We start from the raw sequence: 27195 nt of genomic DNA, 5'->3' as shown, positions 1-27195 counted from the left end.
ATTTGAAATTATTATTATTATTATCATTATCATCATTATTATATATTATATATATATATATATATATAGATATATATATATATATATATATAATATATATATATATATATATATCCTTTTCTCTTTTCTTTTCTTTTCTTTATCACAGTCCTCTAATTCTACAGGGTGGTATTTATAGTGTGGGGTTTCGGGTTGCATCCTGCCTCTTAGGAGTCCATCACTTCTCTTACTATGTGCGCCGTTTCTAGGATCACACACTTCTGCATGAGTCCTGGAGCTACTTCAGCCTCTAGTTTTTTCAGATTCCTTTTCAGGGATCTTGGGATCGTTCCTAGTGTTCGTGTGATTATGGGTACAATTTCCACTGGCATATCCCATATCCTTCTTGTTTCTATTTTCAGGTCTTGATACTTATCCATTTTTTCCCTTCTCTTCAACTCTGGTGTGCCATGGTATTGCGACATCAATGAGTGATATTTTCTTCTTGATTTTGTCAATCAACGTCATGTCTGGTCTATTTGCACGTATCACCCTATCTGTTCTGATACCATAGTCCCAGAGGATCTTTGCCTGATCGTTTTCTATCACTCCTTCAGGTTGGTGTTCGTACCACTTATTACTGCAAGGTAGCTGGTGTTTCTTGCACAGGCTCCAGTGGAGGGCTTTTGCTACTGAATCATGCATCTTTTTGTACTGGTTCTGTGCAAGTGCCAGACATTCGCTTGCTATGTGGTTTATGGTTTCATTTTTCGTATTGCACTTCCTACATATGGGAGAGATGTTATTTCCATCTATCATTCTTTGGACATATCTGGTTCTTAGGGCCTGATCTTGTGCCGCTGTTATCATTCCTTCAGTTTCCTTCTTGAGCTCTCCCCTCAGTAGCCATTGCCACGTGTCATTGCTGGCTAGTTCTTTAGTCTGTCTCATGTATTGTCCGTGCATTGGTTTGTTGTCCCATTCCTCTGTTCTGCTTGTCTTTCTCCTGTCTGTATATTTCTGGGTCTTCGTCTACTTTTATCAGTCCTTCTTCCCATGCACTCTTGAGCCACTTGTCTTCACTGGTCTTCATCTACTGCCCCAGTGCTCTGTTCTCGATGTTGACGCAGTCCTCTACGCTTAGTAGTCCCCTCCCTCCTTCCTTTCATGTTATGTATAGTCTGTCCTATTTGCTCTTGGGTGTAGTGCTTTGTGTATTGTCATATGTTTCCTGGTTTTCTGGTCTATGCTGCGAAGTTCTGCCTTCGTCCATTCCACTATTCCTGCGCTGTATCTGATTACTGGCACTGCCCATGTGTTTATGGCTTTTATCATATTTTTGGCGTTGAGTTTTGACTTGAGTATCGCCCTGAGTCTCTGCATATATTCTTTCCTGATCGTGTCCTTCATCTCTTGATGTTTTATATCCCCTCCTTCCATTATTCCCAGGTATTTGTATCCTGTCTCATCTATGTGTTTGATGTTGTTCCCATCTGGTAGCTTTATCCCTTCAGTCCTTGTTAAGGCACATTTTTCTATTCCAAACTTCATCCTGATGTCCCCAGATACAATCCTTACAGTCTGGATTAGGGTATCTATTTCCTTGATGCTCTTACCATACAGCTTGATGTCGTCCATGAACATCAGATGGTTAATTCTGTTGCCTCTTTTCTCGAGTTGGTACCCGGCATTCGTCTTCTGCGGTACTTTTGTCATGGGAATCATGGCTACTATGAAGAGTAGTGGGGACAGTGAGTCGCCCTGTTAGATCCCTCTCCTGATATTAACCTCTGCTAGTCTTATTCCAGGGCTTGTAAGTATTGTATTCCAGTTGTGCATTGTATTTTTGAGGAAGCTGATGGTGTTTTCCTCTGCCACATATATTTTCAGGCATTCTATTAGCCATGTGTGTGGTACCATGTCGAAGGCTTTCTTATAGTCTATCCATGCCATGCTTAGGTTGGTTTTCCTTCTCTTACTGTTCTTCATTACCATTTTGTCTATCAGGAGCTGGTCTTTTGTGCCCCTACACTTCCTTCTGCAGCCTTTCTGTTGATGGGGGATGGTGTTTGTATCCTCTAGGTAGTTGTATAGCCTTTCGCTGATGATACCTGTTAGTAACTTCCACATTATTGGTGGGCAGGTGATAGGCCTTTAGTTACTGGCTATATTTCCCTTACTCTTGTCTTTCTGGACTAAGGATGTTCTTCCTATGGTCATCTTTTTGGGCGCATGGTGATTTTTGATACAATGCTGGAATTGTTCTGCTATTCTTGGGTGTAGGACCTTGAAGTTTTTGATCCAGTATCCATGGACTTCATCGGGACCTGGGGCTTTCCAGTTGGGCATTTTCTTTAGTTGGTGTCTGACTGTGTCTGTTGTGATGTCAGTGAATCTTTGTTTTATTCTCCCTGTTTCTTCAGCCTTGACTTCTTGGAGCCATGTTGCATGTTTGTTGTGTGATACCGGATTGCTCCAGATGTTTTCCCAGAGTCTCTTACTTGGAATTTCTTGGTGGTTGTCTTCCCCTCTTAGTTGGCTGTATAGTCTTTTCTGGTTGATTGCGAATAGTTTGTTCTGTTGGTATCCCTTATTCCTGTTCGTGTACCATTGGATCTTATGTGCTTTGGCCTTAAGCCTCTGTTTTACATCATCTATTGTGTTGTTTAGTCCCCTCTCCTGTGCTTTGTATTTCTTGTTCAGTTCCTCCCTTGTTTTCCTGCTTCTTAGCCTTTTTTCTGCCATCTTTTTGAATTTACTCAAGTCAGATCTCATCACCATGATTTGATTTTCCAGGTGCCTTTTCCAAGGCGGTTGCTGTTTTGGTTTCTGTTGGGTTGGTTGTGCTGGTGGTGTTGGTGTTCGTATCCCCATCAGTTCTGCTACTAATCTTGGTCCTGCATATGTCAAGTTATTTGTTTCTGTGATATTAGTGGTGTGTATTAGTCTCATTATTTCATTGACTTCACTTGTTTTCTCCCTTAATTTCTTGGTGTTGTAGACTTTCATGGAGGGGATCGTTGTTCTCTCTGTATCTGGCTTCATCCATTCTCTGATCTTTTCTACCCATTCCATCCTGTCTGTTACTTTGTCGGTGTTTCTTCGTATGTCGTAGTTTGATACCTCATCATCCCTGTCGTCTTCTGTGGCATCGTCTCTCAGTTCATCTTGTAATTCGTTGCCGTGTGTCATTTCCCTTTCTAATTCCTCTCTTTCTGTTGGGGAGAGCCAGTTCTTTTTCTTTGTTCCTTACTTGGTCTACCAGCCTCTGCTCTGTTTTGGGGGGTGTTACTCCTCTCTTTCCAGATATTGACCAACCTCCTTCAATATCCTCTCTCTGTCGGGTTGCTTCTGATGTAGCATCTCCATATTTCCTTATTTTCTTCTCTTGTCCATTTCTTCTCTGGTTTGCTTCTGTAGCTCTAGTCTCTGGTTGTTGGTTACTGTCGTGGTGGTGGTCAGTTGCTGGATGACGACCTCCAAGTACCTGACCGTCTTCCCCTTCAATTGGGCTGCCGGACGAAGCTCCTCTGTTGCCAGAGGCTCCATTTACCTTGTTGTCGTTTAATCCTTCATTTCTATCCATCATTGCTGAGTGTTGCTATTTAACCCATAACTGGACCCTACCCCATCAGGAATAGGTACTCATTTACAGCGGAGTAGACTGAGTAAATTATGGTAAAGATCCTTTCCCAAGGAATCTACGCCGAGGAGAGTGGTCACCCATCCAATGACTGACCAGCCCCAATGTTGCTTAACCAGTCAATTGATGGCCTAACCCACTCTGCCACGGCGCCACATTATTATTATTTTTTTTTTTTTTTTTTTTTTTTTTTTGCTCTATCACAGTCCTCCAATTCGACTGGGTGGTATTTATAGTGTGGGGTTCCGGGTTGCATCCTGCCTCCTAGGATTCCATCACTTTTCTTACTATGTGTGCCGTTTCTAGGATCACACTTTCTGCATGAGTCCTGGAGCTACTTCAAGCCTCTAGTTTTTCTAGATTCCTTTTCAGGGATCTTGGGATCGTGCCTAGTGCTCCTATGATTATGGCACGATTTCCACTGGCATATCCCATATCCTTCTTATTTCTATTTTTCAGATCTTGATACTTATCCATTTTTTTCCCTCTCTTTTCTCTTCAACTCTGGTGTCCCATGGTATTGCGACATCAATGAGTGATACTTTCTTCTTGACTTTGTCAAATCAAAACGTCACGTCTGGTCTGTTTGCACGTATCACCCTATCCGTTCTGATACCATAGTCCAGAGGATCTTTGCTGATCGTTTTCTATCACTCCTTCAGGTTGGTGCTCGTACCACTTATTACTGCAAGGTAGCTGATGTTTCTTGCACAGGCTCCAGTGGAGGGCTTCTTTTGCCACTGAATCATGCCTCTTTTTGTACTGGTTCTGATGCAAGTGCCGGGCATTCACTTGCTATGTGGTTTATGGTTTCATTTTTCGTATTGCACTTCCTACATATGGGAGAGATGTTATTTCCGTCTATCATACTTTGAACAATATCTGGTTCTTAGGGCCTGATCTTGTGCCGCTGTGATCATTCCTTCAGTTTCTTTCTTTAGCTCTCCCCTCTGTAGCCATTGCCAATTGTCATCGCTGGCTAGTTCTTTAGTCTGTCTCATGTATTGTCCGTGCATTGGTTTGTTGTGCAGTCCCCTTTTCTGTCTGTCTTTCTCCTGTCTCTGTATATTTCTGGGTCTTCGTCTACTTTTATTAGTCCTTCTTCCCCATGCACTCTTTAGCCACTCGTCTTCACTGGTTTTCAGATATTGCCCAGTGCTGTGTTTTCGATGTTGACGCAGTCCTCTATACTTAGTAGTCCTCTCCTCCTTCCTTTCGTGTTATGTATAGTCTGTCCGTATTTGCTCTTGGGTTGTAGTGCTTTGTGTATTGTCATTGTTTCCTGGTTTTATGATCTATGCTGCGGAGTTCTGTCTTCGTCCATTCCACTATTCCTGCGCTGTATCTGATTACTGGCACTGCCCATGTGTTTATGGCTTTTGTCATATTTTCCTTTCCGGCGTTGAGTTTTGACTTGAGTATCGCCTTGAGTCTCTGCATATATTCTTTCCTGATCGTGTCCTTCATCTCTTGGTGTTTTGTTATTATTATTATTATTATATTATTATTATTATTATTATTATTATTAGTATTATTATTATTATTATTTGGTTGGGGCTATCACAGTCCTCCAATTCGACGCGTTGGTATTCATTGTGTGAGGTTCCAGGTTGCATCCTGCCTCCTTAGGAGTCATCACTTTTCTTACTATATGTGCTGTTTCTAGGAGTACACTCTTCTGTATGAATCCTGGAGCTACTTCAGCCTCTAGTTTTCCCAGATTCCTTTTCAGGGATCTTGGGATCTTGTGCCTAGGTTCCTATGATTATGGGTACAATTTCCACTGGCATATCCCATATCCTTCTTATTTCTATTTTCAGGTCTTGATATTTATCCATTTTTTCCCTTTCTCTTCAACTCTGGTGTCCCATGGTATTGCGACATCAATGATTGATACTTTCTTCTTGATTTTGTCAACGTCACATCAGGTCTATTTGCACATATCACCCTATCTGTTCTGATACCATAGTCCCAGAGGATCTGCGTCTGATCGTTTTCTATAACTCCTTCAGGTTCGTGCTTATGCCACTTATTACTGCAAGGTAGCTGGTGTTTTTTGCACAGGCTCCAGTGGAGGGCTTTTGTCGCTGGATCATGCCTGTTTTTGTACTTGTTCTGTGCAAGTGATGGAGATTTTCTTGCTATTTGGTTTATGGTCTCATTTTTTGTATTACACTTCCTGCAAATGGGAGAGATGTTTTTTCCATCTATCGTTCTTTGGACATATCTGGTTCTTAGGGCCTGATCTTGTGCTGCTCTGTAGCCATTGCCATGTTTCATCGCTGGCTAATTCTTTAGTCTGTCTGATGTATTGTCCGTGCATTGGTTTGGTGTGCCATTCCTCTGTTCTGTTTGTCATTCTCCTGTGTCTGTATATTTGTGGGTCTTCATCTACTTTTATCAGTCCTTCCCATGCACTCTTGACCCCTCCTCGTCTTCACTGGTTTTCAGATATTGCCCCAGTGCTCTGTTCTTGATGTTGACTCAGTCCTCTATGCTTAGTAGTCCTCTCCCTCCTTCCTTTCGTGTTATGTATAGTCTGTCCGTATTTGCTTTTGGGTGTAGTGCCTTGTGTATTGTCATATGTTTCCTAGTTTTCTGGTCTATGCTACAGAGTTCTGCCTTCGTCCATTCCACTGCTCCTGCGCTTTATATTATTATTATTTTATTAACCCCTTCAGCACTGGGACGTACACGTGTATGTCTTTTACGGTACAGTAATAAAAGACCGGGACGTATGCGTGCACGTCTTTCATCCCTCCTCGAAAAGCAAAGCGTTTTCTTCAGCTTGGATGGTTTCCAGACACAGTATTGTGTACGAGAGAGGTGCTGAAGCTCCACCCACAATTCATTCTAACCAATGAGCGTCCGATGGACGTCGTGACGTCATTTTCATATGGGATATTAGGAGGGGTACTGGCCAACATATGCCAGTGCGCCTCAGGTTATTATCTGGGAAGGATGATTACGATTTTGTCCGTAAACCATGTAGATTTGAATTCTAAACCTTTTTCCCTTTTGATTGCAGTTATTTATTTTTTTTGTTTAGTATCATGTCAGATGATAGTGTCTCAGAGTCAGGGTCTGAGTACCTGCCAAATCTATCAGATGATGATTAGTATAGTGCTGATTTCTTAGAGGTTGACAGTGACAAAGAGTGTTTGGAAGACATTGAACCTCTTGTCGATGAAGGCTGGCAGTTCATAACTGATCCATCTTGTGACTTGCGCCCAGACCCAGCCCCCCCTGATTCACGGAGGGTGGTAATAGGATTCCTGCTTACACACCAGATTTCACCTGCTTATGTGATGAATTTTTTTTTTTTTCCTTTTTTGTGGTGATGTAATTGACCAATTGTGTGAATGGATGAATGCTCGGGCAGAGTAGTACTTTCATTCAACAGGAAAGAGTAAGGTGAAAGGACTTCTATGGAGGCCTGTTACTCGTGATGAGATGTGTTTTTTATAGCTTGCTGATGATAATGGGGGTGAATAAACTGCCCCATATGTATATACGTATTGGTCACGAGATGCTGTTGCTTTTATTATTATTATTATTATTATTATTATTACTATTACTATTATTATTGTTTTATTATTATTATTACCAGTGCCGTAAACATTCATTGATGTATACGCTGTTTCTATATGAAACCCAGGAATAACTGTTTCAGTAAGAAAACTAGTACTGCTATTACCACTACTACTATTTTACTACTACTTTACTACTTTTTCTGCTACTTTATTTCTATTACTTTACTACTATTTCTACTATTTTATAACAGTTCCTACTTTGCAATTACTTTTTCCACGAAATATTCCTATTTTTACCGATATTCTTACTATATTTTTTGTAATTTTTTGACAATGGGGTAAAAAATATTCATTGATATCCGTACACACAATGTTTTCACATAAGAATGTAAAGGAAAAATATGAATAACATAAAATTTAGAGGGAGCCAGTAATGGTTGATACTCGCGGTCGACAGGGCGTCTCATGCGGTATGCAAGCATTTGCAGCAATGCAGCAGGCCGGTGGCGAAGGGGTTAAAAGTAATTGCTGCCTCAGCTGCGTTAATTTTATAAAGGTTCTTTTTTATTTTTCTAATTATTGTTTTCTCATTGTTGCTTAAACTGGTGAGCAATGCACCAAAGGTTTCTTGTCTCAAGTAGGTAATAGTCAAGTCAATTGAACTTTATTAATTAAAATTCGGTGGTGGTAGTAAAATTTTCAGTGTATATCCCATAGAGTTTATGGCATGTAACATTCAATTCTATTCCTTTTGTGGGGCCGCAACGTTTCGTCTGGAGTCTCGGACACAATAAAAGCAGAAGGACTCTCCCTCTCACTTCAGTCCATCACCTACCTCCGCCTGAGAGGATGTCTGGAGTCTCAGACAAAATGTCGCAGCCCCACAAAAGGAATAGAATTGAATTTTACCTCCAATAAACTACGGGATATACCCTGAAAATTTGACTACCACCACCAGAATTTTTATTTATAAAATTCAGTCGATTTTGACTATTACCTATTTGAGACATGCCAACCTTTGGTGCGTTGCTTACTAGTTCAAGCAACAATGAGAAAACAATAATTAGAAAAATAGAGGAGAACCTTTATGAAATTAACGCAGCTGAGGCAGCAATTACTTTTAAGAAAACGTATTTAAAATAAGTTTTACTTCCGGCATATATATTATTATTAATTATTATTATTATTATGATTATTGTATTATTAATTATTATTATTATTATATTATTAATAAAAAACATATACATGTACCATAAAAATTCCCTCATCTCAGTAAGAGAGAGGAGTTATCCTTACTTAAAAGTGAAATGGAAAGGTTACTTCTATTTCTTTAACATACTTTCATATTTGAATTTTGTAATTATAGTTTATTAATTATTATTATTATTATTATTATTATTATTATTTATTTTTATTTTTATTATATTAACTGAAAATATCAATAAACATGTTATGTACATGTACCATAAAAAGAGAGAGAGAGAGTTTTTGTTTCTCTCTATTCTCTTAGAAATGTCATGTATGTACACTTCTAACACTTGCAACCAAAACAGAGGGAGGGAGTTACTATGACATACGTATCTTGTGGGGCAAGAGAGAGAGAGAGAGAGAGCAGTAGCTCACTATAATATTTTCTTGTTATTATTTCTGTTTACTTTAATTTTAATATTTTAAAATTAGTAAATCATTTATTTATCATGCAAAAAACATACATCTCTGTAAGAGGGAGAGAGAGAGAGAGAGAGAGAATTATATTATTTATATTGTGCAATATTTAAACCTACTAGTAAAGGATTAATCAATATTAATATTTGAAAATAAGTAAATCATTTTTGTATCATAAAAAATGTATTTAGTAATGATGAAAATAACATCAAAATACAATAATTAGTGAATATTTGTCATCAAAAAAACCCATGAATAGGAGAATTTCTCGCAAATAATGAGTAGATCTGTGCCTTTAATGTTGAAAAATCAAATTAATTGCGGAAATAAACTTACAAAGCAGCGCTGAATCGGATCCCCATCTTAAGTCGAGGACACACACTACCTTAAACTTTCATCTAAAACACTAATACATGCATTACCCGGTTATTGGCGGGGTGCTGATAAGCAAATGCCGTCATTAAATGAAACTGCAATTTGTTTTGTATGTTATGGGCTCATAACTGTTATCAGCTCCTTATGGCACAGATATCTATCTGAAACTCGGGCTGTTATGGCGCCATAAATCACTGAATTTATAGCACTAGACAAGCACCATAAAACCTAATCACCATTAACCTAGACCGTTGATAACCTGGGACTGCCTGTATAATTTCAGTCATGTTACAACATTACCTTTAAAAATAAGTGGCATACAACTAAGTGTGAAAACTGCTCAAGTTAAACTTATTTCCATGTACATCCATTTTCTCTTGCCTTAAACTATCATCCCACATAGAATATACCTTAAACATTATCTAAAACACTTTAATATAGTTTCAAAGTCATCTTAAAACATTATCCTTAAAATATATACATCTTGCAATTAAGTGAAAATTATTCAAGTAACTCCCATTTTCAATTGCATCCATTTTCTCTCATACAGTATTCAAGCAGTACCATTGTCTTTGTACAGTAATTGGGGAAACACAGGGAAGTTAAGTACTGTATACAGTATACCTTCATATATATACTAAGCTTTGAAAAATAAATATATTTTATTGATAGTTTGCTGTTTACTTTAATATCAATATTTGAAAATGAGTGATTAATTTTTTGTCATAAAATAACATGAAAATACAGTAATTAATGAATATTTCTCAAGGAAAAAATCCACAAATTACCAAACTTTCCTTTGCAAATAATTCAGTAATAATTTTCATAGAAAAATCTTATGTATGGTGGGTTGACTGTAGTCATATTTGATTATTTTATGCTTCTTTGAAAATAAGAAAAAAATATAAAAAAAATATTGTGATCATTTATGTTTTTTTTATTGAACTCATACATTTCTTGTATGGAAGTAGTTTTATATTTTTATTTATTTATTTATTTATTATTATTTTTTTTATTTTAATTTTTTTTTAGCTGACATGAAATAAAATGTTTTGAGTTTGTTGCAGCCTGGCAATTATGTAATCATTTCTCCTATTTCTCTTTATGTTTTTTCCCATTTCTTTAGTTTTTTATTTATTTAATTTTGTTTCATAATTACATATTTGCATATTAATTAAAAGTCTACCACCGTTATTTGCGCGGGGGATTAGTAACACAACCTCCCGCAAATAGCTAAAATCCGCGAATACTTGGCACCCCTCTAGAAATGCTTATAAGTACCTATTTTAATAGTTCAAACACCAAAAAAATATATATATTTATACCATAGTATTTTAATACTTCCATCAAAAGTGCATTTAGTCATGATAATATGAAAATACATACAGTAATTAGTAAATATTTCTCTTGGGAAAAGTACTGTCAGTAGGTGAAGCCACAATTCTGGAACCACAAATAGGTGGGGGTCCACTGTTATAGCTTTTTAGTTATGTGGGGTCTCTTTTATGGCCAATTCCAAAATATTTTGTAGTGACTAGAAATACTATTGTATTAAACTCATGTTATAATTATGTTATCTAGTTGATTGCCTAATCAATTTTGATCAATGGGGTTAAGACGGAACTGTAATTTTTTAATATGTTTAATCTCTATTTTTAAACAGACGTGCAACAAGCTTGGAATTGCCAATGGCAATGAGGTATCGCCATCTTCGAGAAACCGCAAGAGAGGCTGTGGGTGTCTTTAGATCTTGCATCCATGGTCGAGGACTCTTCTGTAAGAGAGACATTGATTCTGGAGAGATGGTGATAGAGTATGCTGGCCAGGTAAGCATTACAATGGCATGTACATGGTATGATTAAAAACAAAACTGTAATATTGTTCTCTGCTATTTAAATATCTTTTATTTATTTTTTGCAAGGAGCCACTAGGTGACCAATAAATTAAGTCAAGTAACCTCATTAATCCTCTTACGCCGATTGGACGTATTAAACGTCAAGTCAAAATGTCTCCCGTATGCCGATTGGACGTATTATACGTTGACTCAAAAGTTTTTTTTTTAAATTCGCAGAAAAATACTTATAGGCCTACCAGCCGAAAACTTTTGAATCACGCGCCTTGTGGGATGCTGGGAGTTCACGGATTAAGGCGTTGTTTTGTTTACAATCGTTACGCAGGCACGCAAGCGCGAATTTCTTTCTTATCGCACTAAAAAGTATCAGTGTCATATCTCAAAAATTCTTTCGTCACTGACATAATTTTTGCACCATTTTAAATTATCCGTTACATGGAGTATTATATATGAAAATGTGCGCAATTTTATGTAGAATACAACAAAAAAATAATCATGATTGTAGCTTTTATCAATTTTGAAATATTTTCATATAAATAACGATAAGTGCCAAAATGTTTCAAAGACCGCCGGTCAACTTTGGACTCTACCGAAATGGTTGAAAAACGCAATTTTAAGCTAAAACACTTATATTCTAGTAATATTCAATTATTTGCCTTCATTTTGCAACAAATTGGACGTCTCTAGCACAATATTTCGATTTATGGTGAATTTATGAAAAAACGTTTTCCTTGTGTCCGCGCGGTAACTTCCGATAAGTTTTTTCGTGCGATTGTCCTAATGTTTGCACCATTTTAAATTTGCCGTTACATAAAGTTTTATATATGGAAATTTGCGCAATTTCATGCACAATACAACTAAAAACAACCCATAGTTGTAGCTTTTATCAGTTTTGAAATATTTTCATATAAATAACGATAAGTGCAAAAATTTCAACCTTCGGTCAACTTTGACTCTACCAAAATGGTCGAAAAACGCAATTGTAAGCTAAAACTCTTATATTCTAGTAATATTCAATCATTTACCTTTATTTTGCAACAAATTGGAAGTCTCTAGCACAACATTTCGATTTATAGTGAATTTATGAAAAAAAAAACATTTTCCTTACGTCCGCTCGGTAACTTCCGATAAAATCAAGAAAATTTTTGTGCGATTGTCGAAATGTTTGCACCATTTAAAATTAGCCGTTACATAAAGTTTTATATATGAAAATGTGCGCAATTTTATGTAGAATACAACAATAAATTATTGAAGGTTGTAGCTTTTCTCTTTTTTGAAATATTTGCATATAAATCACGATAAATAGAAAAAAAACCACGTTCGGTCAACTTTGACTCTACCAAAATAGTTGAAAAACGCAATTGTAAGCTAAAACTCTTACAATCTGGTAATATACAGTCATTTATCTTCATTTTGAAACAAATTCGAAGTGTCTAGCACAATATTTAGATTTATGGTGAATTTTTAAAAATAACTTTCTTTCCCTACGCTCGCCGATTCGCGGCCGAAAATCTCCGAAATGCATACGCCGCATTATCCTAATATTTACTCCTTTTCATATTAGCCATTTTATAGAGTTTCATATATGAAAATGTGAGCAAATTCATGAAAAATACAACAAAAAATAATTGAAGGTTGTAGCTTTTTTCATTTCCAAAATATTTGCATATAAAAAAAAATATATGTATATAAAAATTTCGACATTTGGTCAAATTTAACTCGTCTGAAATGGTCAAAATCTGCTATTCTAATCTAAAACTCTTACAGTATCGTAATATTCAATAATTTGTCTTCATTTTGAAACAAATTAGAAGTCTCTAGAACAATATTTAGATTTACGGTGAATTTTTGAAAAAAATATCTTTTTACGTCCGCGAGTTACGAATTCGTGCATCATTTTGTGATAATATATTTTTGGTGTTGCTTTTATCGTTTTACAATGTATTATATATCAAAAAGATCGCAATTTAATGTTCAATACAACGAAAATAAAAGTAACTCGTTAGCTTTAACCGTTTTTCGCACAGCGCGATTTGAATACAATTATGTATGAAGTAATTTTTTTTTTGCTACCATATATCGCATTATTAACATATGATAATGATATTTTTTTCATTTCTGATGGTTGCATACTAAACTTCAGGCAATGACAAAAAAATGAGCCAAAAATGAACTCTTAATCTTCAAAACTAAGTGCGCTGTGATTTTTTGAAAAAAATTATTTTTTCCGCGTCCGCGCTCACTCCAAACCCGCTTCGGCATGCGGGAGAGGTTTTGATGTTTAGGGCTTCGGCGTAAGAGGGTTAATATGTTGAGAAAATATAATTACATTACATGGTAACCCTCTTATATCGGTAATTGGCAACTCAAATCTCTCAGGACGACAAAAGCAACGATGTCTTGCAGATCTCATTCTTTCGGAAATACCGTCAAATTTGAATCATTTATGAATGCAACATAATAAGACATAGTCTTCATTTTCTCTTTACATATCACACACATCTAAAATCTGAAAGCACCGGCGTATTCAGGGTAAATTTTTTGTTTGAAAATACAAGTTTTATATTATCTTGATGTCATTAATGATGCAAAAAAGTAAAAACAGGTATAAAGAATTGAATGCTTCTCTCTTCATTTACTCATAATTCCTTTGTGTTTTATCTTAGTGATTTCAGGAAGAGATGACTTAGTTGTACAATTAATACCAAATCCTTTGGTATGACCAAAACTCCTATTTTATGCAAAGCGTGAGATTAATGAAGAAATATAAACATATTGATAGTTTTCTAATAGAGAGAGTTTGGCCATGCTCAGAACCACTCGGCGACATCACTAACCGATGGGCACCATCTTGCTTCTGCCTGACAGTGTTACACTAGAGTTGTCACGGGGGGAAACTTTTAAACCTATGGTTTTGGATATTTTGCAATGATTGTATGACATTGGATTGCATTTTAGTGCCATCACATCAGACATAGGGAGTGCAACTCAGGCCTTTCTAAAGAGTTTTGGCATTATTTGTGCCAGGAACTGTAAAATTGTTAATAAGATAGCTCATCCTATTAGCAAAGAACAATTTCTTTACTTCATGCTTGATGTACCACATATTATAAAGAACTTGTGGTCATGTCTAGTGAAAGGTGATATCATTCATTTGAGTGATGATATGGTAAAACAATTTGATTTGGCATCAAAGGAGGTTACAGCTGAACATGCCAAAAGTTTGATATCTGATCAGGAAGGTAAAGATCTGAAGCTCATGTAAATCCATCTCATTTTGAGAAAATGAAAGTGCCAGGTGCTTTAGATTTCTTTAGTAATTTGGTAAAAGTAGGACATCCATTACTTGTTGAATGCGAAGATACAGTAAAGACTTACTTCCAACAGCTTGGTTCATTGGTATGATAAATAAGTGATTCGATTTAATGTCAAGTAGATGTCCAATCATGGCACTAAGTAACGTCAATGAATCATGTTATAAGCAAGCTATACTGCATCTCGAGCAAGTTGTAAGTGTTTCATGAAATACGCATTGGAGTTAATGCACAATGGAAGCCAGTTCAAACTGGAGTGATATTGTGTACTACCCTTCTTAATCTCCAAAGTAATTATTTGGCCAAAGGTCACAGATTTGTTCATATGCGAACAAACCTTCGGTCTTAACAATAGGATCTTTTCTAGCACCTAGCTGGATCCGGTTAAATCGCAGATGAAAGCAAGGAATCTTGTGAGATCTGGCAACGCGTGCGTATATCGGGTGAAGAGTAGTCAAGGACCACCACCCATGTCACAGCGTCAGTCTTTTCTTAACCACCTTGACAAGAGTTGTGGTTCATTGCTAATTTTCGCTTGTGTTTTTTTGTGTGTGTGTGCACTTTTATTATGGCTTCTTCTGCTCCTCTGCCTCGTCAACGTGTATGCCCTGGAACTCCAGGTTTTATGTGTTCTCGTTTTTGGCTGCTTCTGCAACGGATCCTCACATCACTTGTAGTAGGTGCTGTTCTACGTTTGTACAATAATGAATCCCTGCACGGAATGCCGTGCTTGGCCTAGAGAGCAGTGGAAGTTATTTTTATAGTAAGAGGGAGCATCGTAGAGTTTCTACTCTTCCTTCGTGGGAGGGTTTTTCTTCTCTTCTTCCTGATGCTTCGTCTCCTGCCGCTGTCACACCCCGTGCTAGTGTTGTGCCTTTGCCCCCTTCCTTTTCTTCCGCTGATTCGTTGTTGGAAGTATCGGGAGGCCTACACGTTGATTTATGTAATGTCGCCCCTCTTCCTCGGGAGTTAATTTGATTCCCGAGAGGAGGAGGCATTTTCATCAGTTTCTTTAATTTCAGATTCGGAGATGTCCAAAATGGCGGTGCTCTGGGGGACGCTTGGGCTATGGGGTCCACCCTCCTTGTAGGGTTTGCTGTTGCACTTCTTGGATGCTTGCTACCCCCCTCCTCCTGGCCTTGTCTTCGTTGGTAGGCGAGGTCAGCCATATTGTATTGCTCCGCCAGTGATGGTTGAGCTTCAAGTCAGCCCGCTAGTGACATCGCTGTGTCAGCCATTTTGTATCCCTCCACCAGTGGCGTCTGCTTCCTGTTCGGATCGAATGGAAGCCTTGACGTCATCACCCGTTATGATGTCAGTTCCATCGATGACGTCACTCCCAGTTGTCTCCGCGGCACTGGCTCGCTCATCTGTGGTGTCATCGTTTGCTGCCGTGACATCATCTCTGCTATCCAGTTTGCTGCACCTCCCTTCCATGTTGTCAGCCCCTTCTCTAGCTGATCTGTCTGAGGCTTTATGCCAGGCAGTTCTTAAGAGATTGGACTCTGTTTTAGAAGATAAGTTTGCTGCCATGTTGGCTGGGAGGACTGGAAGCAAGCATGTTGTGTCACCCCCGCCTCCTGCGAAGAGGTTATGTAAGGAGCCAGTGCTGTCTTCCTCTCCTTCTCCCCCTATCTTCACTGCGTTGGCGTATCAAGCGTCAGAAGGCTAAGGACTTTGCTCTTTCTTCATCTGCGAGTGAGGAACGGCACACTCATGTTCCTGCAAATGTTGGTTTTACTAAGAGAGTTAGTGCTTCTTCCCCTATGCGTTCTGCAGTGGCTGCTTCTTCCTCTGCATCGAGTTGCGAGTGTGTTGCAACCTCCCACGTTTGTGCACATTGCAGATGCTTCCATGTCTCCTTCTCCAGGGCCTATTCGTTGCTGTAAGGATCTCAAGGCGCCTGTCACGTGATCGAAGGTTGTGAATGCGGAGTTAATGCAGCAGGAGTGTTTGCCTGCCCCTCTTCCTGGTACTTCCAGGGGTTCGACTATGAGGGATTCTCGTTCTATATTGAGTGTTCATACGCGGCTATGTCCGAGAGTCATCTGTTGGGAGAGTGCATATTGATGTTCCTAGTGTTGTGGTTGGTATGTCGCAGGAGTTGGCGCTTGGATCTAGCCCAGACAGGTTAGTTGATGTTTGTGGCTGTTTGGCTGCTGGTTCTGTTAATTTACAAGAGGAAGGCACTTTAGATAAGCCTGCACATCCTTCTCATCATTGGTCTCTGTTGCTGGAGCAGGAGGAGGGAGACACGCAACAGTTTTTGTTTTCCTTTACAGAAGTTGTCGAGCTCATTCTTGGGTTCAACAATTTGGAGAGTAGGACTCGGGCTCGGTTGTCTTTCACTCCTTCCTGCTTGGAAGCCTTGCCTGGAGCTACGCAGGATCCCAAGTCATCGTTTCAACTTTCCTCGTCGGGTCATGTCCAGTCGGTTTTACATAAGGTCAAAACCCCTTTCAGATCGGGACGGATCGCTTCGTTCTAGGGGCTCTGCCAAGTTGTTTCCCCCGCCTCTCATGAGGCATAGTTAGTACTATGCTACGAACTCTGCATACTTGAAGTCGCGTTATCTTAACCCTCTTACGCCGAAGCGGTAAAAAAAAAATTGTCTCCCGTGTGCCGGAGTTGTTTCAGAGTGAGCGCGGAAGCGGAAAAAATATTTTTTTCAAAAAATCGCAGCGTGCTTAGTTTTCAAGATTAAGAGTTCATTTTTGGCTCTTTTTTTTGTCATTGGCTGAAGTTTAGTATGCAACTATCAGAAATGAAAAAAATTATCATTATCATATATAAATAATGCGATATATGATAGCGCAAAAATAAAATTTCATATATAATTGTAATCAAATCGCGCTGTGCGCAAAACGGTTAAAGGCAACAAGTTACTTATTTTTTCGTTGTAATGTACACTAAATTGTGATCATTTTGGTATATAACACATTGTAAAACAATAAAAGCAACACAGAGAAAATATTATCACAAAATAATGCATGAATTCGTAATGCGCGGACGTAAACAAATATTTTTTTCAAAAATTCACCATAAATCTAAATATTGTCCTAGAGACTTCCAATTTCTTTCAAAATGAAGACAAATGATTGAATATTACTATTCTGTAAGAGTATTAGCTTACAATTGCAGTTTTTGACCATATCTGACGAGTTAAAGTTGACCGAATGTCGAATTTTTTTATATATATATTTTTTATATGAAATTATTTCGGAAATAAGAAAAGCTACAACCTTCAAATATTTTTTGTTTTATTCTACATGAAATTGCACACATTTTCATATATAAAACTCTATGAAATGCCTAATATGAAACGGAGCAAATATTCCGAGAATGGGACGTACGCATTTCGGATATTTGTGGCGGAGAATCCGCACGCGGAGGGAAGGAAAGATTTTTTTTTAAATTCACCATAAATCTAAATATTTTGCTAGAGACTTCGAATTTGTTTCAAGATGAAGATAAATGACTGAATATTACTAGACTGTAAGAGTTTTAGCCTACAATTGCGTTTTTCGACCATTTCGGTAGAGTCAAAGTTGACCGAACGTGGTTTTTTTTCTATTTATCGTGATTTATATGCAAATATTTCAAAAAAGAGAAAAGCTACAACCTTCAATTATTTTTTGTTGTATTCTGCATGAAATTGCGCACATTTTCATATATAAAACTTTATGTAACGGCTAATTTAAAATGGTGCAAACATTACCACAATCGCACGGATGATTTTTTCGGAAGAGTTACCGCGCGGACGTAAAGAAAATGTTATTTTTTTCATAAATTTACCATAAATCGAAATATTGTGTTAGAGACTTCCAATTTGTTGCAAAATGAAGGTAAATGCTTGAATATTACTAGAATATAAGCGTTTTAGCTTACAATTGCGTTTTTCGACCATTTCGGTAGAGTCAAAGTTGACTGAAGGTTGAAATTTTGGCAATTATCGTTATTTATATGAAAATATCTCAAAACTGATAAAAGCTACAACCATGGGTTGTTTTTAGTTGTATTGTGCATGAAATTGCACACATTTCCATATATAAAACTTTATATAACGGCGCGGACGTAAGGAAAAAGTTTTTTCATAAATTCACCATAAATCGAAATATTGTGCTAGAGACTTCCAATTAGTTGCAAAATTAAGGTAAATGATTGAAATTATTCTAAAAATAATAAGAGTTTAGCTTACAATTGCGTTTTTCGGCCATTTCGGTAGAGTCAAAGTTGACCGAAGGTTGAAATTTTGGCAATTATCGTTATTTATATAAAAACAAAAAAAATCTCAAAACTGATAAAAGCTACAATCATGAGTATTTTATTGTTGTATTCTACATAAAAATGCACACATTTTCATATGTAATACTTCATGTAACGGCTAATTTACAATGGTACAAAAATTGTCAAAGTGACAAAATAATTTCCGAGATGTGTCACAGATACTTTTTAGTGCGGCAAGAAAGAAATTCGCGCTTGCGCGCCTGCGTAACGATTGTAAACAAAACAACACCTTGATCCGTGAACTCCCAGCATCCCCCAAGGCGCGTGATTCAAAAGTTTTAGGCTAGTAGGCCTATAAGTATTTTTCCGTGAATTTAAAAAAAAAACTTTTGTAAGTTGACGTAAAATACGTCCAGTCGGCACACGGGAGACAAAAAATGTCGACGTAAAATACGTCCAGTCGGCGTAAGAGGGTTAAGGGGGCCGGCCGGATAATGCCATTTTTTAAGGACAGGACTTTGATATTCATACCACTTAATAAGGTGACTTGGGACATCTCCAAACCACATGTGATTTTCGCCTCTGACCTTCGGTTTTGTGACGCCAGGGCGATTTGTCCCGAAAATAATAATTTTTCAAATTCTATCTCCTCCCTTGATATTTAATATTAAGACCTGGGATTACTACCATATATAGACCTGATGTAGACCTCCTATCGAATGGGGAGTTTTTTTTTTCTATAAGTCATATTTTTGCTAGATATGAATTTTTCAATATGGTAAAAAAATAAACCCTATAAATCAGGAGAAAAAAAATTTAAAAAAAAAAGAACAAAAATTGGAAAAAAGGGCTCTATTTGATTGTTCTATAATGTCTTTCTGAGTTATATACCAAATTCCAATGTTATAGCTTTAAAACTAAGTGAGAAGATAGATTTTGAAGGTCAATAAGTATAGTTTTGAGATACGGGCGTTCAAAGTTTTCCTTCGTATTTCTATAAAGACAATGTTAATAAATAATGATTATTATGAATGTATATTTTTTTTGTGTATTAATAAACCAAAACTATTTTATTTATCATAATTTAATCATAAATGATGATCCCTTTGCTCATATATCGTAGCCTGGGGCACTGCTTGAGGCAAGATGGGGCACTCCTACGCAATTCTCTCTCCCCTTCACTAACTCGGCTTATTACAGCGAATTTTCTTCGTCTGTATGTTAGCAAGATGTTTTCCTTGTATTTTCCTCTTTGGCATGATGAAATTCTTGCCGAAACAAAGATAAACAAACATAAATGCAAGAGAATGTCAGAGGTGGAACTCGAAGGTGTACTCTCGTTTTACAAAGACAATTTAATAAATCATGATTATTATGAATTTCATATTCCATTTTGGGTATTAAAAAACCAAAACTTTTTTATTTATCATAAATGAAGATCCCTTTGCTCAAAGATTGTAGCCTTGGGCTCAGTGTGACGTGTGCTGTCAGGCAAGACGGGGGCGTTACTATGCAACCCTCCCCTCTCTCTTCACTAACTACGTGTATATTATGATATTCTGTAATAATGCTCGAGCAATTTTTCTTCGTCTGTATGTTAGCGAGATGTTTTCCTGGTCTTTTCCTCATTAGCATGATGAAATTCTAGCTGAAACATACATAAACATACGTAAAAGCAAGCGAATGTCAGAGGTGAAATCGAACGTGTAAATTACTTGAAGTCTGTGATCGCACTGAATCATGACTGGACTTGGTAGCTGAGCTGAAGTCTCCTTCTCGACTCGGGGAATGTCTACAGATGCCATTTCTCCCAATTTCTTTGACAATAATTATCAAAATTTACGATAATAGAAGAAATATTGCATTTTCTTGTACGGATCAATGTTTTAGGCTTATTGAGTTACGTTAACTAATTACCCTGTAACTACGAAAGTAAGAGGATTTTGACGAAATATTTCGTATACGTATTCTCAATTGCCATTTGAAGCTCCATGAATTTTTTCATGACTTTGCGTTTTTTGCCCTATACCACCATATATAGGGGTTCCGGCCGGCCCCCTTAACCTGGACATCATTCGTCTGAAGCTGGATTGACTTTGGAGTGTAGCAGTTGAGGTCGGTGGCTCTGTCCTTGTCTCTGCAGGATGCCTCAGCTTTGGTGTCTACGGTAGCCTCCATGTTGCAGACAGTTTCTTGGCTGAACTTCTGGGAACTTTGTCTTCCCTGGAGAAGCTGGTCCCTCATGGGCGTCTTCATCTTTGGTCTCTACAATGGAGGCTGAGTGAATTCTGGTCTCCGGCTGGGGACTTGCCCATTATAATTAATGTCTCTGGAAGTGAGAGAAGACCTTTGTTGGTGGTTGGACGATCGAAATCTCGAAGGGTGTTCCTCTGTGTTCTTCCCCTCGCAGGTAGGGGGGCCTCATTTAGGCAGCCTCGTTGCCTCGGGCGTTTGGAGTTTGGAGGACAAACAGCAGCATATCAATGTCTTGGAGTTGAAGGCAACCTCTCTGGGTCTGAAGGAGTTTCAGGAGAAAGTAGTCATTCTATCATTCTCATGTTGGACAACACCATGGTGGTCGCTTATGTGAACAAGCAGGGAGGTCTGGTTTCACATCAATTTCACACCTTGACCGTCGAGGTTCACCAGTAGGCAGTCAGCAATTCGGTAGAGCTATCAGCCAGGTACATCCCAGGCAAACAGAATGGTTTCACAGACAAGCTCAGTCGTCAGGATCAGATCCTAGGCACAGATTGGTACCTTCATCAGGTAGTAGCAGACAAGCAATTCCAGGTTTGGGGGAGACCCATGATGGACCTTTTTGTGACGCAGTTCAACAGGAAACTGGATATATTCTGTTCAGTGGTTCAAGATCCTCTAGCATTAGCAGAGGACGCATCCCAACATCCCTGGGACAACCTGGAGGTGTATGCCTTCCCTTCGTTTTGTTGGATCCGTCAATTCCTGAACAGGCTGATGAGATCGCAGAATCTCAGGATGACTTTGGTAGCCAGTTCCTCTATGGCCTCAGGCATAATGGTTTCCAGATCTGCTGTCGTTGTTGTTGGAGCTTCTGAGGGGAATTCCCCCTTGGCGGCATCTCGTGTGTCAGCCGCATGCAGAAAGGTTCCACCAGTCAGTAGAATCCGTCTCTCTTCATGGTTGGAAGCTATAAAGTATATCCTCCGAGCAAGAGGCTTTTCTCAGAGGACAGCAGGGCATATGTCCAGCAGTCTCAGAAGGTCAGCCTCTGCAGTTTACCAAGAAAAATGGGCGATTTACTGTGATCGGTTTCGTAAACGGGTTTTTCTCCACTCTCGTAAACGGGTTTTTCTCCACTCTGAACCTCTATTCAGCGCATTGCAGACTCTTTGACCTTTCTCAGAGAAGAGAAACATTTGTCCATTTATGCCATTAGAGGCTACAGGGCAGCCCTGAGTTTAGTATTACGTCTTAGAGGTATCGACATCATCATGGGAACTTTTCTTGTTAGTTAACCCCTAAACGCCTATCAAACGCTTATCAAAGTGTCTCTCGTATGCCGGCGGCGTTCGGGAGTTAGCGCCGAAGCGGGAAAAAAAGTTTTTAAGATTAAGAGTTCATTTTTGGCTCCTTTTTCTGTCATTGCCTGGAGTTTAGTATGCAACCATCAGAAATGAAAAAAAAATATAATCATATATAAATATTGGAATATATGACAGCACGGAAAAAAAATTTCAGTTGTATACAAATCGCGCTGTGAGCAAAACGGTTAAAGGTAACGAGTTAATTTTATATTGTTGTATTGTACACTAAATTGCGATGATTTTGGTATATAACAAATTTAAAAACGATCAAAGCAACACAGAGAAAATATTATCACAAAATGATGCATGAATTCGTAACACACAGACGTAAAAAAAAAAAGTTTTTTTTCCAAAATTCACCATAAATCAAAATATTGTGCTAGTGACTTCCTGTTTGTTGCGAAATGAAGGTAATTGATTGAATATTGCTAGACTGTAAGTGTTTTAGCTTACAATTTCAGTTTTCAACCATTTTGTCGAGTCAAAGTTGACCGAAGGTTGAAATTTTGGCACATCATGATTTATATGAAAATATTTCAAAATTGATAAAAGCTACAAACATGAGTTATTTTTTTTTGTATTCTACATGAAATTACACACATTTTCATATATAAAACTTTATGTAACAGTTAATACGACAAACTGACAAAAGAATTTCTGAGATTTTTGGCAGTTACCCCGTGTGAACGTAAGGAAAAAGTATTTTTCAAAAATTCACCATAAATCGAAATGTTGTGCTAGAGTTTTCCAATTTTTTGCAAAATGAAGGTAAATGATTGAATATTACTAGAATGTAAGAGTTTTAGCTTACAATTGCATTTTTCGACTATTTCGGTCGAGTCAAAGTTGACTGAAAGTTGAAATTTTGGCCCTTAACGTGATTTATATGAAAATATTTCAAAACTGATAAAAGCTACAACCATGGGTTGTTTTTGGTTGTATTCTACACAAAGTTGCGCACATTTTCATATATAAAACTCTATGTAACAGCTGACGAAAGAATTTCTGAGATGTCGCTGATGATTTTTAGTGCAAGAAGAAAGAAATTCGTGCATGCGTGCCTGGGTAACCCTTGTAAACTAAACAACAGCTTGATCTGTGAAATCCCAGCATCTCTCAAGGCACGTGATTTAAAATTTTTTGCAAACTAGGCCTATAACTATTTTTCCGCGAATATTTAAAAAAAACTTTTTGTAGTCGATGTATCGTACGTCAATTAAGCACCCGACAGACAATTTTAGTCAACATATAGTACGTCCAGTCGGCGTATAAAGGTTAAGGAGTTTGAGCAATTGATTTCTCCTAGGGAGCTCAAGCCTCCGATGTAGGATATTTCCTTGGTTCTGAGAAGTTTCACTAAGGGTCCACTTGAGCTTTTGTGTTGTTCGTCTGACAGGGAGTTGACGCTAAAGACGGTTTTTCTCTTGGCCTTGGCATCTTCGAAGAAAGTGGGGGAGCTGCATGGTCTGAGCTATGATGTGAAGCACACCAGGGGTTGGGGGTCAGTGTCCTTTGAATTTGTCTCAGAATTCGTGGCCAAGACCCAAAATCCCTGTGCATGATGATAGGTTCACCTCCTTTTCCATTCCATCACTGAACGACTTTGTGGGCAGTGGTGCTTAAAGAGCTTTTGTTGTGTCATGTCAGAGCTCTACGTTGCTATCTTAAGGACACGGCACCTTAGACCAGGCTGCCGCAGACTCTTTGTTAGCACAGGATGTACAAAGAAAGAGGTGTCGAAGAATACTATCTCTCTTTGGATACGAGAAGCCATCAGACAGGCATACTTGACCCTTAATGATTCCACCGCCATGTCTGTGCAGGCTAGAGCGCATGACTTTAGGGGTATTGGTCCCTCTCTGGCTTTCCAAAAGAACTTGGCTGTACATAGAGTGCTGAGTGCTGGTACTTGGTTACGCCAGTCCATGTTCACCTCTTTCTATCTTAAGGCTGTAGCCCACAGATCTATGGACTCATTTTCCCTGGGTCCTGTGGTGGCTGCCCAACAGAATTTGTAACTCATCATTGCCCTTAACAGGGCACATTTGTATCTTACCTAGGATGATTGTGTGGATGAGAGAATGAGTGAGTTGGCTGGTCTCTTTCTTTCTCTTGTACCTTTCCTTCTTCCTTTGGGCGGGTTGAGGAATAGACACATCATTCTCTGGACTGGTCTGATACAGGTAAGGTTGTCATACTGATAGTTTGTTCACTTGGAATGCAAATAACCAACCCCCTATTCAGTAACAAACCTGGTAAGTTGGTTTGTTATTGGACAGTCAAAGTTTCTCTTTAGTTCCCTATGCAATGATTCTCCCATATATCATTGTACGTCGCTCAGTGTCTGGGTGGTTAGTTATCAATGTATCTAGCTTCTCATGGGCATCAGTCCCTCTCCCGAAGTTATTTCTACTGGAGCTGGACTTGTGGGTAGGGCTCCAGCTGGTTTAAGATGTCTGTACCTCCCTCCAAGGATAGATCCTATTGTTAAGACCTAAGGTTTGTTCGTGTGTGAACTAATGACAAATTTTCCGAGACAATTTGTATTTTTCTTAGCCACACACCTGAGGTCTTAACATTGTACTGCCCACCTCTAGCTTGCTAAAACATCCTGAGTTGGAAAAGACTGACGCTGTGGCATGGGTGCATGGTCCTTGACCACTCTTCACCTGATATATGCACGCATTGCCAGATCTCTCAAGATTCCATGCTTTCATCTGCGATTTAACCGCATCCAGCTAGGCACTGGGAATTATCCTATTGTTAAGACCTCAGGTTTGTAGCTATGAAAAATACAAATTGTCTTAAAAAATTTGTAATTTTTACTGACATCCAGATTCACTCAAGAGTGTCTAGAAAACTTGTTCAGCTCCATAGGACTGAAAAACCAGTGCAAACTGCCTTAGAATTTCAACGGTCTGAAATTGATATCAGTTGCATAATTTCTTAAATGATCAAGTGCAAGTAATTATAATGTAGATGACCACAAGTTTCAAGCTGACTTTCTTAATAAGCCAAACGTTGAAACAAGTGGTGATGCTGAAAATGAAACTGAGGCACCTGTTTTTGACCAATTCTCAAGTGACAATTCAATTAATCAAGCAGAACTGAGTAGCCTACATTATATTGCTGGTTACTGCATAAAAAAAGGTTAAAAAGTCAAATAATCATTGTATACATTTTATCTTCAAACAATAGAGAGCAACCAGTCATCACAAACAGATCCTTCTAAAAGGTTTACTCAAAAGAATATAGAGAAAACTGCCTAGTTTACAACACAGATTCCTGCTTCAGTTTATTTCAGATTGCAGAGAATACTGTTAGGGCAAATGAAAATGGTTTTGGAAACGAGCAGTATATTAGGACAACTAGTGCCTTTAGTGCACACTCGGGCAAAAAATATAACCTTTCCTTCTTGCCATGACATTAAGGGTAGACTTCCTAAATTTTTCTTCACTTTAAGATTACATATTTATGCTAAAAAAAAAAAAAACGAGAATATTCGTAAGGGTCGGTTATAAAAATCAAAAGAAAGTGAATTAGGGAGTAAAAGTATGGTAGTAATGAGAAAAGCTGGAATGAAAGGTAAACAGTTAATTTTGAAACCATGTATAATATTTCATAATCCATGTTATGTATTTTAAAGTTAAAACTGTAACAGAGGTATAAACTGTCATGAGTGTTTTAATAAACATCTTAATGATTGATAGAAAGCTTAAGTTAACAAGCAGCAGCATATGATAAAAGAGAGAGAAGAGCTTACAGACATCGCTCAGGTGGATGAGCGCGGCTAAATAGGACAGGAGCAAGATGGCGCCCTGTCAAAAGGTTGGCCAAACTCTTTATATACAGCTCTGGCCTACCTCCCAGTACCAACCAATCAGAGGCCGCCAAACAAATGTCTCATGGGCACAAGAATCTACCTGAAATCAATCTGTTATAGTATATTTTATTTATATATATATATATATATATATATACACACACACACACACACACATATATATATATATATATATATATACAGTGGGCCCCCGTATTCATAGACTCACTGATTCGCGGATTTCTCTGGACCATATCTACCCATTATTTGCAGGGAATTAGTCTATTTGCGGGCTTTTCTGACTATAAATAATCACTATTAGTGTATTTCAATGTTATTTTCATGCCTAAATTCATTTTTATGATACAAAAATGATTTACTAATTTTAAAATAATATTGATAAATACTGTATTAGTAAGTTTAATAAGATTAAATGATATCACATAGTGATAACAATAATTCTCTCTCTCTATCTCTTACAGAGATGTATGTTTTTGTATGTTAAATGAAATGAATGATTTACTAATTTTCACATATTAATATTAATGTAAAGAGCAATCAATTCATTAAAGAAAATATTTAGTGAAATTAGTAAGATTTTAGTTTATAAATTTAAAAAATTATGTAAGAATGAATGAAATCCCAGTCTTCACAAATCTTTCTTTTGAACTCCAGGTCCAAGCTGAGGTCCAACAGCTGTTAAATATATAAAGTAATGTGACAGGAGGGGAGGGAGTCTCTCTCTCTCTCTCTCTCTCTCTCTCTCTCTCTCTCTCTCTCTCTCTCTCTCTCTCTCTCTCTCTCTCTACTGAGATGAGAGATTTTTATGGTACACATATGTATATGTTTATTAACCCTCTTACGCCGAAGCCCTAAAAATCAAAACCTCTCCCATATGCCGGGTCCGGTTTTGGAGTGAGCGCGGAAGTGGAAAAAATAATTTTTTAAAAAAATCACAGCACGCTTAGTTTTTAAGATTAAGAGTTCATTTTTGGCTCCTTTTTTTGTTATTGCCTGAAGTTTAGTATGCAACTATCATAAATGAAAAATAATATCATTATTATATTTAAATAATGCGATATATGGTAGCGAAAAAAAAATTCATACATAATTGTATTCAAATCACGCTGTGCAAAAAAACGGTCAAAGCTAACGAGTTACTTTTTTTTCCGTTGTATTTTACACTAAATTTCAATCATTTTGATATATAATACATTG

The 27195-nt window shown here is 37.8% G+C and overlaps 1 protein-coding gene across 1 annotated transcript in view; it reads left to right on the top strand.

The window, feature by feature from the left end:
• Positions 1-27195, top strand: part of LOC135215858 (histone-lysine N-methyltransferase 2A-like) — a gene marked incomplete in the record, with an annotated part of 122683 nt that overhangs the window by 87187 nt on the left and 8301 nt on the right. Inside the window, 1 exon segment of the mRNA XM_064250815.1 lies at positions 10859-11021. Coding sequence (XP_064106885.1) covers positions 10859-11021 — 163 coding nt within the window.

The sequence above is a fragment of the Macrobrachium nipponense genome, chromosome 19 (genome assembly GCF_015104395.2).
Source record: "Macrobrachium nipponense isolate FS-2020 chromosome 19, ASM1510439v2, whole genome shotgun sequence".
In the NCBI taxonomy this organism is placed as follows: Eukaryota; Metazoa; Arthropoda; class Malacostraca; order Decapoda; family Palaemonidae; genus Macrobrachium; species Macrobrachium nipponense.
This window is presented reverse-complemented; position numbering and strand designations above follow the sequence as displayed.